Consider the following 15,837-nt stretch of genomic DNA (forward strand, 5'->3'; position numbering starts at 1 on the left):
ACACCCACCACAGCTTTCATATGAAAAGTCATAAATCAGGCAGTGCATTCAGATTGATAAGTGATTTAAATGAGGTCTTGAGAGTTATGTCACATCGATGTACCAAAATAAAGCTCTCTATCTGTGAAATGAGAGCAAGGAGGTGAATGGGGCCATTGCAGACATCTGTGGTAAACATTGAATTATAAACCAGGTCGTTTGGGTCCTGGATGTTGATTGGTTGAATGCAGTGGTAAATCAGACAATATACCATGGCTATGATGCAAAAAACTTGTTTACTGTTGTAATTATGCTGGTAACCTGTTTATAATAGCAATAAGGCTCCTCAGGGGTTTGTGGCATATGGCCAATATACCACGGCTAAGGGCTGTATCCAGACACTTCGCTTTGTGCCTAAGAACAGCCCTTAGCCGTGGTATATTGGCCATATACCAAACCAAGCTTTATTTATCAAATCAAGCTTTATTTATACAGCACATTTATAGAGCTATATTTATACAGCACATTTATAGAGCTATATTTATACAGCACATTTATAGAGCTATATTTATACAGCACATTTATAAAGCTATATTTATACAGCACATTTATAGAGCTATATTTATACAGCACATTTATAGAGCTATATTTATACAGCACATTTATAGAGCTATATTTATACAGCACATTTATAGAGCTATATTTATACAGCACATTTATAGAGCTATATTTATACAGCACATTTATAGAGCTTTATTTATACAGACATGGAATGCAATGCAATGTGCTTTACAGGAAATAAAATAAATGAAAAACAATGAAATAAAAGGTAAAATATTTACAACATAAAAAACTAAAGAATGACACAAACTGAACAACTAAAAAGCACCCCGAGGAAAATCAAAGCAAAAAAAATGTGTTTTAAGATCTCTTTGAAATATTTCCACAGTTTGGGCTCCCCTCAGGTTCTCTGGCAGGCTTTTCCAGAGGCTGGGGTCATACTGTAGTAACTAAAGGCTGCCTCTCCATGCCTCCTGGTCCTAGGCTTTGGGATAGTTAAAAGGCCAGAGGACCCGAGGGACCTACTGGATACAGAACTTAAAAACATGTCTGATGTGTTGGGGTGCACAATCGTGGGTTGATTTAAAAACCAACAGAATAATCCTAAAATTAATTCTAAAACTCACAGGCAACCAGTGAAAAGACTTCAGTGTAATGTGTGCTCTTCGTCTGGTCTTGGTCAGTAGCCATGCTGCAGCATTCTGTATGTTTTGCAGTTGATCAATGGCTTTCTTGGGTAGACCAGACAGGAGAGCATTACAGTAGTCAAACCTGCTTGAAATAAAATAATGGATGAGTCTCTATGTATCCGCCTGAGAGAGAAACGGCCGCACCTTGGCAATGTCAGGCAGTTGGACCACACCCCCTCTGGCATTACTGTTTAATGTAACTCCGCTGAAGTGGCTACCTCATGGTCAAAAAGCTATGTCCCCACAGGAATCATAAAGGTCAGTATGCTTTACAAAAGTCAGTATATTATTAGTTTCATTTCAGGACCTGTGACCACATCCACTGGCCTAGAAAAGGTCATATCGAAGATATTGAAGAAACCACATTGAGTTTTAGTAGTCCGGTCAGAAACCCCCAAAAATGAAACACAATCTAAAGTTAAGCACCAAGTAAAGTGTGTGCTGTCTGAAAACGTGGCTCATTGACTGGGGTTGAATAGGAGATGCCCATTGTGGTCCATGGAAGCGAGTCATTGGAGTAATTTGAGCTCGCGCCTGTACATGAATGAGCAGTCTGAGGTTGCCTGGCCTGGCCTGCATCTTGCTAGGATGAACAATACCCTGCTCTCTGTTTCTCATGAGCCCCAACATTCAGATTCCACTCATCATGTGACCTGACCTGAGTGTGTGTGTTGTCCCACAGAACGAATGTCACCCATCTCAATCTGACTCAATAAACATCCCTTTCTTTCTCTGTTTAAGCATCAGAGGGGTTCAAGTAGACATACTGACAGACAGAAAAAACAGAGAGCCTGACAGACAGCCTGACAGACAGACATACAGCCTGACAGACAGCCTGACAGACAGCTTGACAGACAGACATACAGCCTGACAGACAGACAGACAGCCTGACAGACAGATAGCCTGTCAGACAGACAGCCTGACAGACAGCTTGACAGACAGACATACAGCCTGACAGACAGCCTGACAGACAGCTTGACAGACAGACATACAGCCTGACAGACAGACAGATAGCCTGTCAGACAGACAGCCTGACAGACAGCTTGACAGACAGACAGCCTGACAGACAGACAGCCTGACAGACAGACAGCCTGACAGCCAGCCTGACAGACAGACAGACAGACAGACAGACAGCCTGACAGACAGACAGCCTGACAGACAGACAGACAACCTGACAGACAGACAGACAGACAGCCTGACAGACAGACAGACAGACAGACAACCTGACAGACAGACAACCTGACAGACAGACAGCAGGTTGAAGCCACATAAAGGTGCCGAACCGGAGAGGATGGAAATAGAAGAGGATTGTGTCACTCTGGGATGTCGCTTCACCAGAGAGGAACAGAGGTTTGACATGTGAATCGGGCACAATTTAGCCATTCAATCTTCTCATCACTTTGCCTGATCTCACACTAATTGTGCTGTGCAGTGGTTGTCACAAGTTTGTGTAAAAAAAAAAAAACATTTGCGCGGAATACTGAATTGCTATGCAGAGAAATATCATTTTCAAACTAGTTTGGCAAATATCTATGCAAATTATTCCATTATCAGTCCCAGATTCTAATCTTAATTAAATATTGTTATCTTGATAAAGGACTGAATGAAAATTCCACAATGGTCGTCATTGAGGTCCTAGGCTCAGAAAAATATTTTCATCTACCTCTGAACATTATCTAGATGTGCAACACAGGGGAAACATTGGACTGCTGACACCAGGCCCTGGTGTGAGAAATGTCACATAATGAAACAATTTCAGGACTCTCTATAATTCATATAAAACCCATAGCTTGCTGTTTAAAAGGCATGTGCTTCAATTTCCTGTCCCCTTTATTTCCCTACCTTTAGAGTTACTTTGTTTTTCCATTAATCATGGCCTATGTCAGAGAAAAACCCTCCATATTGTGGCCATTACACTCGATAAAGGGCACACTCTTCAGCCTCACATGCTTCCCCCTTCGCAGGCTTCCCTTCTCCCCCGTGGCAGGACACAGCACTCTCTCATGATGTTCCCAGCCAATTCATTTACAGTGGGACTGGAGGAAAAATGTGCCTGATGACAAGTGAGGGAGTGAGGGAGGAGTGGCAGAGGGCCAGCAATATCCAGACGTTTCCTGAGCTCCGACCTACCAGCTGCTGCCGAAGGGTCAGCCCAAAAGGGTCAACAGGAAGGAGCACATTTGGGGCAGCTGTCACCTGTCACTTCCTGTGTGGAGCGGACCAGGTGGACTGGGTAACAGCACGCAGCTTCCCACTAGTTTGGCTGAACCCCGAACCTCTCAGTGGTCCATTAAAAGTTCAGAATCTACCAGATGTATTACTGCTACTTTCCAACAGCATCTGGCCTCCCGATGTTTAACAGAGCCCATTTTATTCTCCCTTTGATTGGTATCAAAATGTCACCTTGAAAATCCGTGCAGCCGCTCAGGAATCAATTCATTCTCATATAGTTGGTATCGACTGAGGCAACTTGATCACACTAAAACAACCACGCTATTAGTTTTCCCATTAAGTTCATCTACCCACAGAGAAGATAAGAGCATATGTAAAGTGAGCCACTTACTTGTTGTGAAGTACACACCATCCACAGTGGGGGTCTCCAGAGCCCAGACAGGTTTTACAGGTGGTGTACTGGCCACAGCTCTCCACAGGTAACCGGCTGACCTGCAGAACACAACTGAGCTTATCATCTTTATTCAACACACTTTCAGACTCACACAGACACTGTTCACTGTGCTTTCCTCACCTTCTCAATCTTTTTTACGCATACAGATGCAAGTTCATTATTACACTGCAGTGATAGAGAGAGTGGGTCAGTTCATTATTACACTGCAGTGATAGAGAGAGTGGGTCAGTTCATTATTACACTGCAGTGATAGAGAGAGTGGGTCAGTTCATTATTACACTGCAGTGATAGAGAGAGTGGGTCAGTTCATTATTAAACTGCAGTGATAGAGAGAGTGGGTCAGTTCATTATTACACTGCAGTGATAGAGAGAGTGGGTCAGTTCATTATTAAACTGCAGTGATAGAGAGTGGGTCAGTTCATTATTACACTGCAGTGATAGAGAGAGTGGGTCAGTTCATTATTACACTGCAGTGATAGAGAGAGTGGGTCAGTTCATTATTACACTGCAGTGATAGAGAGAGTGGGTCAGTTCATTATTACACTGCAGTGATAGAGAGAGTGGGTCAGTTCATTATTACACTGCAGTGATAGAGAGAGTGGGTCAGTTCATTATTACACTGCAGTGATAGAGAGAGTGGGTCAGTTCATTATTACACTGCAGTGATAGAGAGAGTGGGTCAGTTCATTATTACACTGCAGTGATAGAGAGAGTGGGTCAGTTTATTATTACACTGCAGTGATAGAGAGAGTGGGTCAGTTCATTATTACACTGCAGTGATAGAGAGAGTGGGTCAGTTCATTATTACACTGCAGTGATAGAGAGAGTGGGTCAGTTCATTATTACACTGCAGTGATAGAGAGAGTGGGTCAGTTCATTATTACACTGCAGTGATAGAGAGAGTGGGTCAGTTCATTATTACACTGCAGTGATAGAGAGAGTGAGTCAGTTCATTATTACACTGCAGTGATAGAGAGAGTGGGTCAGTTCATTATTACACTGCAGTGATAGAGAGAGTGGGTCAGTTCATTATTACACTGCAGTGATAGAGAGAGTGGGTCAGTTCATTATTACACTGCAGTGATAGAGAGAGTGGGTCAGTTCATTATTACACTGCAGTGATAGAGCGAGTGGGTCAGTTCATTATTACATTGCAGTGATAGAGAGAGTGAGTCAGTTCATTATTACACTGCAGTGATAGAGAGAGTGGGTCAGTTCATTATTACACTGCAGTGATAGAGAGAGTGGGTCAGTTCATTATTACACTGCAGTGATAGAGAGAGTGGGTCAGTTCATTATTACACTGCAGTGATAGAGAGAGTGGGTCAGTTCATTATTACACTGCAGTGATAGAGAGAGTGGGTCAGTTCATTATTACACTGCAGTGATAGAGAGAGTGGGTCAGTTCATTATTACACTGCAGTGATAGAGAGAGTGGGTCAGTTCATTATTACACTGCAGTGATAGAGAGAGTGGGTCAGTTCATTATTACACTGCAGTGATAGAGAGAGTGGGTCAGTTCATTATTACACTGCAGTGATAGAGAGAGTGGGTCAGTTCATTATTACACTGCAGTGATAGAGAGAGTGGGTCAGTTCATTATTACACTGCAGTGATAGAGAGAGTGGGTCAGTTCATTATTACACTGCAGTGATAGAGAGAGTGGGTCAGTTCATTATTACACTGCAGTGATAGAGAGAGTGGGTCAGTTCACCAGTGTTAGTAAACATTTCAAAACTTTAAGCGCTAGACGACTTATTCAGCTCATCACCCAGGGCTTATAGATAGCAACTAAATGGCTCAGGACAGACTCAGTGGGGAGCGTCATTTACGGTCGTTCCCTCGTCGTAAACATGCAGTCTAATAGGTTGCCTTGAACGATGGATTTAAATAAAACAATAAATTCTGTTTGAGTGACCTTCCCCCTCCCTTTGGCAGTAAGAGATGACCAGATGTCTCAGGGCAATGGACCACAGGTGCCCATTCTCTTTCTCTGCATGCTAACCCTGTCTCCTTAAAGGACATGGACAACGATCTCCTCACAGCTCACTGCAGCTCTCCTAAAGTGCTGAAATGCTGACTCTGAGAGGACCTAACCTTGGATAGTCTTTAAAAATGAATTTTGTAACAGAGAAAAACACAATCCCGCCAAAAAGGGATGTGGCGTTGCCTTTCAAGTTGCTGTTGAGTTCCTGGTTCCTGGCACTGCTGCAGTGAAGAATGCTACTAGCATTAGCACTAACCGCTAACCCTGGCAGGCCCTGCCTCTCTGACTCTGTCTCCAGTGTCAGGGAGTCAGGCCGCAGGCTGTGGGTGGGCGAGGTGTTATGCCGAGCGCTGCGCTTCCTGTCCCATGCTAATTTATGCTGCAAAGTGCCAGCGCGTAAACACACCATCCCACCACTGACACCGCTTTGTAATCCTCTGCCCTCAAGTCTGTGTCTCTGGCACGATGCTCGGTTCGACACGCAACATCCCACAAGGTCCTTGTGGACAGACAGCTCACAAAGGGATGGAATTAAACAAGTCAACTCTGAAGTGGAGGTCGATTCAAGAGACTAAAATCCAACATTTTATTAGATGTAAAATAAAGCAGGCTGCCCACTGAAGACTATGCTCTAAACTCATATCTCTTCATGTATAGTCATGATGGTGTAACATTATACACTGAGTGTACAAAACATTAGGAACACCTGTTCTTTCCATGAAAGATTGACCAGGTGAATCCAGGTGACAGCTATGATCCCTTATTGATGTCACTTGTTAAATCCAATTCAAATCTGTGTAGCACAAGAGGAGGAGACGGGTTAAAGAAGGATGTTTTAGCTTTGAGACAACTGAGACATGGATTGTGTATGTCTGCCGTTAAGTGTGTGAACGGGCAAGACAAAAGATTTAAGTGCTTTTGAACGGGGCATGGTAGTAGGTACCAGGCGCACCAACTGCAACGTTTCTGGGTTTTTCACGCTCAACAGTTTCCCGTGTGTATCGAGGATGGTCAACCACCCAACGGACATCCAGCCAACTGTGGGGAAGCATAGGAGTCAACATGGACCAGCATCCCTGTGGTGCTTTCAACACCTAGTAGAGTCCATTCCCCAATCAATTGAGGCTGTTCTGAGGGCAAAAGGGGGGGTTGCATCTTAATATTAGGAAGGTGTCCATGTTTTGTATACTCAGTGTATATGCACAGTACTGTTGGTGCATGAAAATAGCATCATCAACTGCCACAGTTGTTTACAGTGGGCCAGTGTGAAAAGCAGAGCTCTATCTTCAGTTCATCTTTGATCCACAGTATGTACCTCCCTGGGATGACAACAAGAGGGTTATTATGGGGCTACGGTGCACTCACGCCAAATCTCCTTGCAACGCTCTGCCGGTCAGTGTCACTCACGCCAAATCTCCCTGCAACGCTCTGCCGGTCAGTGTCACTCACGCCAAATCTCCCTGCAACGCTCTGCCGGTCAGTGTCACTCACGCCAAATCTCCTTGCAACGCTCTGCCGGTCAGTGTCACTCACGCCAAATCTCCCTGCAACGCTCTGCCGGTCAGTGTCACTCACGCCAAATCTCCCTGCAACGCTCTGCCGGTCAGTGTCACTCACGCCAAATCTCCCTGCAACGCTCTGCCGGTCAGTGTCACTCACGCCAAATCTCCCTGCAACGCTCTGCCGGTCAGTGTCACTCACGCCAAATCTCCCTGCAACGCTCTGCCGGTCAGTGTTACCTATTAATTATTAATCTACCGCAATTCATTCTAATTTCATGAATACCAAAGACATAAGCAGGAGGCAGGCTCTGTAGAGGGATGTACTGTCTAGTAAGCATACATCTCAGTGCAGGAGTTCAGCCACAGATTGCTGCGGCTTTAGAGGAGATGAGAAGAACCCACTGGGCACGCACTAGTTAAATCAACGTTGTTTCCACGTCATTTCAATAAAATTACGTTGAACCAATGTAGAATAGATGTTGAATTGACGTCTACGCCCGGCGGGGCGGGTCTACTCTTCTTTAATCAGTTACATATAAATATATGTTAATACACATCCTGTATACAAAACAAATCAATAAGGAATAATTTGACACATGCTTAAGCATCGGAGTGCCTCATATTGAATTATTATGGAAAATATCAATATCTGGAGCAGACCTGTCCAGTTTTACTCTCCCATGCAAGAGGAAGTCCATTGTTTGAGTGAATGAGTCAGGCAGCACAGAGCGGTGCCATTCTCCTTATATCTGAATACCTTTGTTAATTCATAAGGGCTCCTCCTCTCCTCTGTGAGTCTGTCCTTGTGGCCACCCCACCCAGGAGGGAGGGGCTGCTCTATCATGTTCCCCTTCCCTCTGTAACATCTGTCTCTCTGTAACATCAGTCTCTCTCTGTAATGTCAGCCTCTCTCTGTAACGTCAGCCTCTCTCTGTAACGTCAGCCTCTCTCTGTAACGTCAGCCTCTCTCTATAACGTCAGCCTCTCTCTGTAACGTCAGTCTCTGTCTGTAACGTCAGTCTCTGTCTGTAACGTCGGTCTCTCTCTGTAACGTCGGTCTCTCTCTGTAACGTCGGTCTCTCTCTGTAACATCGGTCTCTCTCTGTAACATCGGTCTCTGTCTGTAACGTCAGTCTCTGTCTGTAACGTCAGTCTCTCTCTATTAACGTCAGTCTCTCTGTAACATCTGTCTCTCTCTAACATCAGTCTCTCTCTGTAACGTCGGTCTCTCTCTGTAGCATCAGTCTCTTTGTAACGTCAGTCTCTCTCTGTAACATCAGTCTCTCTGTAACATCAGTCTCTCTTCGCTCTCATCAGTCTCTCTCTGTAACATCAGTCTCTCTCTCTCTAACGTCAGTATCTCTCTGTAACGTCAGTCTCTCTTTGTAACGTCAGTCTCTCTCTGTAACGTCAGTCTCTCTCTGTAGCGTCAGTCTCTCTCTGTAACATCAGTCTCTCTCTGTAACATCAGTCTCTCTCTCTCTAACGTCAGTCTCTTTGCAACGTCAGTCTCTCTTTGCAACGTTAGTCTCTCTCTGTAACGTCAGTCTCTCTCTGTAACATCAGTCTCTCTCTCTAACATCAGTCTCTCTCTGTATTATCACTCTCTCTGTAACATCAGTCTCTCTCTGTAACGTCAGTCTCTCCTGTAACATCAGTCTCTCTCTCTAACATCAGTCTCTCTCTGTATTATCAGTCTCTCTCTGTAACATCAGTCTCTCTCTGTAACATCAGTCTCTCTCTCTAACATCCGTCTATCTCTGTAACATCAGTCTCTCTCTGTAACATCAGTCTCTCTCTCTAATATCAGTCTCTCTCTCTAACATCAGTCTCTCTCTGTATTATCGGGTCTCTCTGTAACATCAGTCTCTCTCTGTAACAACTCTTAAATGAGAACACTGGATTATAGCTGTGAGTTTAGAGAAAGGTTGTAAACTTAGCTGCACACTAAACTGTACACTCTTAGAAAAAAAGGTGCTAAACTGGTTCTTCAGCTGCACCCTGGAACCAAAAATGATTATCCAATGGGGACAGCCGAAGATCCCTTTTGGAACTCTTTTTTCTAAGACTGTAGTACTATGGTTTCACAAGAGCTTTATGAGCTGCCTGATGTATATACTGTGTGTGTGTATATATATATATATATATATATACATACATACACACACACAGTGGGGAGAACAAGTATTTGATACACTGCCGATTTTGCAGGTTTTCCTACTTACAAAGCATGTAGAGGTCTGGAATTTTTATCATAGGTACACTTCAACTGTGAGAGACGGAATCTAAAACAAAAATCAGGAAAATCACATTGTCTGATTTTAAGTAATTCATTTGCATTTTATTGCATGACATAAGTATTTGATCACCTACCAACCAGTAAGAATTCCGGCTCTCACAGACCTGTTAGTTTTTCTTTAAGAAGCCCTCCTGTTCTCCACTCATTACCTGTATTAACTGCACCTGTTTGAACCTGCAAAATTGGCAGTGTATCAAATACTTGTTCTCCCCACTGTATATTTAAATATATCTATTTATATTTATACATCTACAGTACCAGTTAAAAGTTTGGGCACGCCTACTCATTCAAGGGTTTTTCTTTATTTTGATTATTTTCTACATTGTAGCATAATGGTGAAGATGTCAAAACTATGAAATAACACATGGATTCACGTAGTAACCAAAAAAGTGTTAAACAAATCAAAATATATTTAATATTTTAGATTCTTCAAAGTAGCCATCCTTTCCCTTGATGACAGCTTTCTCAACCAGCTTCATGAGGAATGCTTTTCCAATAGTCTTGAAGAAGTTCCCACATATGCTGAGCACTTGATGGCTGATTTTTCTTCACTATGCGGTCCAACTCATCCCAAGCCATCTCAATTGGGTTGAGGTCAGGTAATTGTGGAGGCCATCTTTTATTTTTATTTTTTTACCTTTATTTAACTAGGCAAGTCAGTTAAGAACAAATTCTTATTTTCAATGACGGCCTAGGAACAGTGGGTTAACTGCCTGCTCAGGGGCAGAACGACAGATTTGTACCATGTCAGCTCGGGGATTTGAACTTGCAACCTTTCAGTTACTAGTCCAACACTCTAACCACTAAGCTACCCTGCCGCCATGTCATCTGATGGAGCACTCCATCACTCTTCTCATTCTTGGTCAAATAGCCCTTACACAGCCTGGAGGTGTGTTGGGTCATTGTCCTGAAAAATAACTGATAGTCCCACTAAGAATTGCTACGCTTTATCTTGGCCAGGTCGCAGTTGTAAATGAGAACTTGTTCTCAACTGGCCTCCCTGGTTAAATAAAGGTGTTCTCAACTAGCCTCCCTGGTTAAATAAAGGTGTTCTCAACTGGCCTCCCTGGTTAAATAAAGGTGTTCTCAACTAGCCTCCCTGGTTAAATAAAGGTGTTCTCAACTAGCCTCCCTGGTTAAATAAAGGTGTTCTCAACTAGCCTACCTGGTTAAATAAAGGTGTTCTCAACTAGCCTACCTGGTTAAATAAAGGTGAAATAAATAAATAAATAAAATAAATAATAACACAAACCAGATGGGATGGCATATCGCTGCAGAATGCTGTGGTAGCAATGCTGGTTAAGTGTGCCTTGAATTCTAAATAAATCACTTACAGTGTCACCAGCAAAGCACACCCACACCATCACACCTCCTCCTCCATGCTTGACGGTGTTAAGCACAGATGTGGAGATCATCCGTTCACCTACTCTGCATCTCACAAAGACACGGCGGTTGGAACCGAAAATCTCAAATTTCAGACCAAAGGACAGATTTCCATTGCTCGTGTTTCTTGGACCAAGCAAGTCTCTTCTTCTTATTGGTTTCCTTTATTAGTGGTTTCTTTGCAACAATTCAAACATGAAAGCCTGATTCACGCAGTCTCCTCTGAACAGTTGATGTTGAGATGTGTCTGTTACTTGAACTCTGTGAGGTGTTAATTGCCGATTTCTGATGCTTTTAACTCTAATGAGCTTATCCCCTGCAGCAGAGGTAACTCTGGGTCTTCTTTTCCTGTGACAGTTTATTTTTACTCATTGTAGAAACAAATAAAAACTCTGGAATGAGAAGATGTGTCCAAACTTTTGCCTGGTACTGTATATATCTATATATACTGTGTCTATTTATATACAGCAGCAAAAAAAATAATGTGAACCCTTTGGAATTACCTGGATTTCTGCTTAAATTGGTCATCAAACATCTTCATCTTAGTCACAACAATAGACAAACACAGTCTGCTTGAACTAATAACACACAAACAATTATACGTTTTCATGTCTTTATTGAACACACTGTAAACATTCACAGTGCAGGGTGGAAAAAGTATGTGAACCCTTGGATTTAATAACTGGCTGACCCTCCTTTGGCAGCAATAACCTCAACCAAATGTTTTCTGTGGTTGCGGGTCAGACCTGCACAGCGGTCAGGAGGAATTTTGGGCCATTTATCTTTGCAAAATTGTTTCAGTTCAGCAATATTCGTAGGATGTCTGGTATGAACCGCTCGCGAGGTCATGCCACAGCATTTTAAATCGTGTTGAGGTCAGGACTCTGACTGGGCCACTCCAGACGGCGTATTTTCTTCTGTTGAAGCCATTCTTTTGTTGATTTACTTCTGTGTTTTGGGTCGTTATCCTTTGCATCACCCAACTTCTGTTTAGCTTCAAATGGCGGACAGATAGCCTTACATCCTCCTGTAAAATGTATTGATAGACTTGGGAATTCATTTTTCTATCACTGATAGCAAGCTGTCCAGGCCCTGAGGCAGCAAAGCAGCCCCAAACCATGATGCTCTCTCCACCATACCTTACAGTTGGGATGAGGATTTGAAGTTGGTGTGCTGTGCCTTTTTTTCTCCACACAGTGTTGTGTTCCTTTCAAACAACTCAACTATAGTTTAATCTGTCCACAGAATATTTGGCCAGTAACGCTGTGGAACAACAGTGGCTTCTTTCGCGGTGTCCTCCCATGAACACCATTCTTGTTTAGTGTTTTAAAGTATCGTAGACTCGTCAACAGAGATGGTAGCATGTTCCAGAGATTTCTGTAAGTCTTTAGCTGACACTCTAGGATTCTTCTTAACTTCATTGAGCATTATGCACTGTGCTCTTACAGTCATCTTTGCAGGATGGCCACTCCTAGGGAGAGTAGCAACAGTGCTGAACTTTCTCCATTTATAGACAATTTGTCTTACCATGGACTGATGAACACCAAGGCTTTTAGAGATACTTTTGTAACCCTTTCCAGCTTTATGCAAGTCAATTTTGCAGACTCAATTGTCCTGAGTCATTGCAGGCAATCTCAACGCTGTGAGTTTCAGGGAAGACATCCTCCTCACTCATGTGGTACTCTTCCTGCAGGCTCATCCTGACATGACCCTCCAGTATGACAATGCCATTGATCATACTGCTCGTTCTGTGCGTGATTTCCTGCATGATAAGAATGTCAGTGTTCTGCCATGGCCAGCAAAGAGCCCGGATCTCAATCCCATTGAGCACGTCTGGGACATGTTGGATCGGGGGGTGAGGGCTAGGGCCATTCCCCCCAGAAATATCTGGTGCCTTGGTGTAAGAGTGGGTTAACATCTTACAGCAAAGAACTGGCAAATCTGGTGCAGTCCATGAGGAGGAGATGCACTGCAGTACTTAATGCAGCTGGTGGCCACACCAGATACTGACTGTTACTTTTGATTTTGACCCCCCCCTTCGTTCAGGGACACATTATTCCATTTATTTTAGTCACGTGTCTGTGGAACTTGTTCAGTTTATGTCTCAGTTGTTGAATCTTGTTACGTTCATACAAATATTTACACACGTTAAGTTTGCTGAAAATAAACGCAGTTGACAGTGAGAGGATGTTTCTTTTTTGCTGAGTTTATACATGTATTCATATATATATATTTATATATACACACACACATATATATATATATATATCTAAATAACAATGCACCAAAATCACATCTCTTCCTTTGGACTACACAGACCTTTTCTAAATCAGAAAGACAAGTCTTCTCATTGGAGGACTGTCTCTCTTTACTTCGTTGTTCCTGAGACATGCATTCTGACGGTAAAAACTGAAAGGTTAAAGATCAAATCTTTGTGATAATTGCACAACGACAGCAATTCATCCTTCCTTTCAATAAATTGCTTGATTATGAAGAAAACGAATAAGCTGATAGATGTATTATGCAGGGAACCGGCATTACGTGCAGCTGTATGTACTGTATGTAGGAGGATTTATTCTCGTCAACTGCAGAGGAACTTGGTGTGTTAACCTTCCTATCCTCTGTACAATAAGACCTCTTAGAATAGAGATATTCTGCAAGCCTCTCCATGGAGACACGTCCCTAAAGTTTCCTAATAGTGAACCAGCTGAGGCAGAATTCAAAGACAGAACTGGTGTTTCATATCCTGTCTTCCAGTCGTGCAGATGTTAAAACAACATACCTGAAATTCCGGTTGGGTTTTAAAACAAAGCAGACTGTTGACAGTGCCTGGGTCTAATTCAATTCCTTTTGACAAACGTATTTTTAAGAATTCCAAGATAGGTCTTCATAGCGCAGAACAAATGTTTTCACACGCATTATGAATGGGACTGTGAAACAAAAGGAGATATCTGGAGAAGTAAATCAGTTAGAGATAGTCTGTGTAGAGATAGCCCATTCGACTTATATTACCGTTACATAAAGGTTTGAGAATCTCGGAAAGTAGGACTGTATTAAACTCAGTGGTGGGTAATTCTGGAACATTCCACAATGGAAAAGTTCATAATGTTCCATTTTCACATCCTGAAATAAACCTATGGATCGGCTTTGGTGGTCAGTGCTTTATTCTATCTGGTGTGTGTGTGTGTGTGTGTGTGTGTGTGTGTGTCTCACCTGTTTGTCACTTAGCATGTAGATGTGTTGGTAGTCAGGGCTGAAGACCATGTCACGCAGAATAGGTTTCCCTTCATCCACTGTAACAGTCTCATACAGCAAAGCACTCTGGGACGGGGGAGGTATGCCATCTACTCGGATCTGAGGGAAAATGAGACAGATGTTTAAACAAATTGCTAAATAATTTCATACTTTTTTCAGATTATTATTTGAAGAGTCACGACAATGTAATATTTTTTGGGAATATTTTTTGCGAACCAAACTATACGTGGGGAACATTTTCAAAGTTTGAAAACAGAAACATTATTTTAATTTGGCTTTGAATCAGACACAAACAACATTCCCCAAACCTCCCACAAATCCTCAGCTCTTTCACTGACCTAGAAAATACATTCTGAGGGATACTGAATATGTATGGGGGGGGGGGGGGGGGGGGGGGGCTGGTGAGGAGGAATTGTCTCAATATGTAAGATCAGTAAAAAATGTATTATGCTTACTATACACAGTTACACACACACACACACACACACAACCCCCACTGTTTCATCATTAGCACCGTCTCTGTTTCCTTACACTGATAATTAGAACATTGAGCGGGGAAAGGAGTTCTAATCTTTGATGTGATTGGGAATAAATACTCTGAGCTCTGACAACTGCAGTTATGGCTGCTGCAAAGCTCACCTGTTTTCACATTCTTCATTTCAGAGGGAAAAAAAATGACACCTTGCTTTTCTGTCCTAATCAATTCTGAGGGAAATATGGCAGAGACAGGAAGAGAATGGTAAATAAACCAAATTAATGCTGAAATATAGAGGAATCCATTTTGAAAAAACATGGAATAGAAATGTAGACATTTGTGGAAAGATAAACAGGAGAAAATGTGAGGGTGACAAGCTTGGCTTTCTCCTAAATATCTGGGTCAGCCGGAAGTGACAAACATCGTTAGTCTGTTAATTAGCTGCCTCCTCGTTGCTGCAGTCTTAGTAATTAGTGTTGACAAGGTGGCATCCATTAGTTGAATGCTGCCATATTGGGTGTCACGAGTTGCTGGCCAAGACGGAGACCATATCCCCCACAGCAGTGAAACAGCAGGGAGGAAAATATGATGGTCATTGTCTGCGCTTTGTCAGTTCAAGTGATACCAGCTGCAGTCATCTCACACCCAGCTATCTGCTGTTACGTTCCTCATTTTCACAACTTCCAAATGCCTGCGTTTACCACAACAGACACAATTAGCATTTTCCTCCAGCAAGTTCTTCTCTTTTTTCTATCTAGGGCATCTGATAATTTGTGAAATAGATCCTGGGGCTTATACGTCTGACACATGATCAAATAAGAGATGTTAAACCACTTTCCATGGCTGTTACGCAAATCTATCCAGGCATTCATTGCTATGATGCAAAATGCTCTGATTCGCTGGAGAAAATCTTACTCATAAGTCGTTGATGTCGTGATCAATAGTTTCAGAATCCCATTTCATGGACTCATCCTCTCAATGTAGTGGGTTGGAATTATGGAGAAAAACTACATCCAACTGTATTTTCGTGCCAATTCCAGAATAGCGTAAAGACAAGGAAATGTAACTGAAACTAGGCTGC

General features: G+C 42.6%; 1 protein-coding gene across 2 annotated transcripts in view; it reads right to left on the reverse strand.

The window, feature by feature from the left end:
* Positions 1–15,837, reverse strand: part of LOC110492586 (plexin A3) — a 189,828-nt gene that overhangs the window by 107,433 nt on the left and 66,558 nt on the right. For both annotated transcript variants that reach the window (XM_036947590.1, XM_036947589.1), the window contains exons 4-5: positions 14,240–14,380; positions 3,793–3,893 (exon numbers count right to left, since the gene is read on the reverse strand). In XM_036947590.1, coding sequence (XP_036803485.1) covers positions 3,793–3,893; positions 14,240–14,380 — 242 coding nt within the window. The remainder of the gene's footprint in view (positions 1–3,792; positions 3,894–14,239; positions 14,381–15,837) is intronic.

This window comes from Oncorhynchus mykiss, chromosome 16, assembly GCF_013265735.2.
Source record: "Oncorhynchus mykiss isolate Arlee chromosome 16, USDA_OmykA_1.1, whole genome shotgun sequence".
Taxonomy (NCBI): Eukaryota; Metazoa; Chordata; class Actinopteri; order Salmoniformes; family Salmonidae; genus Oncorhynchus; species Oncorhynchus mykiss.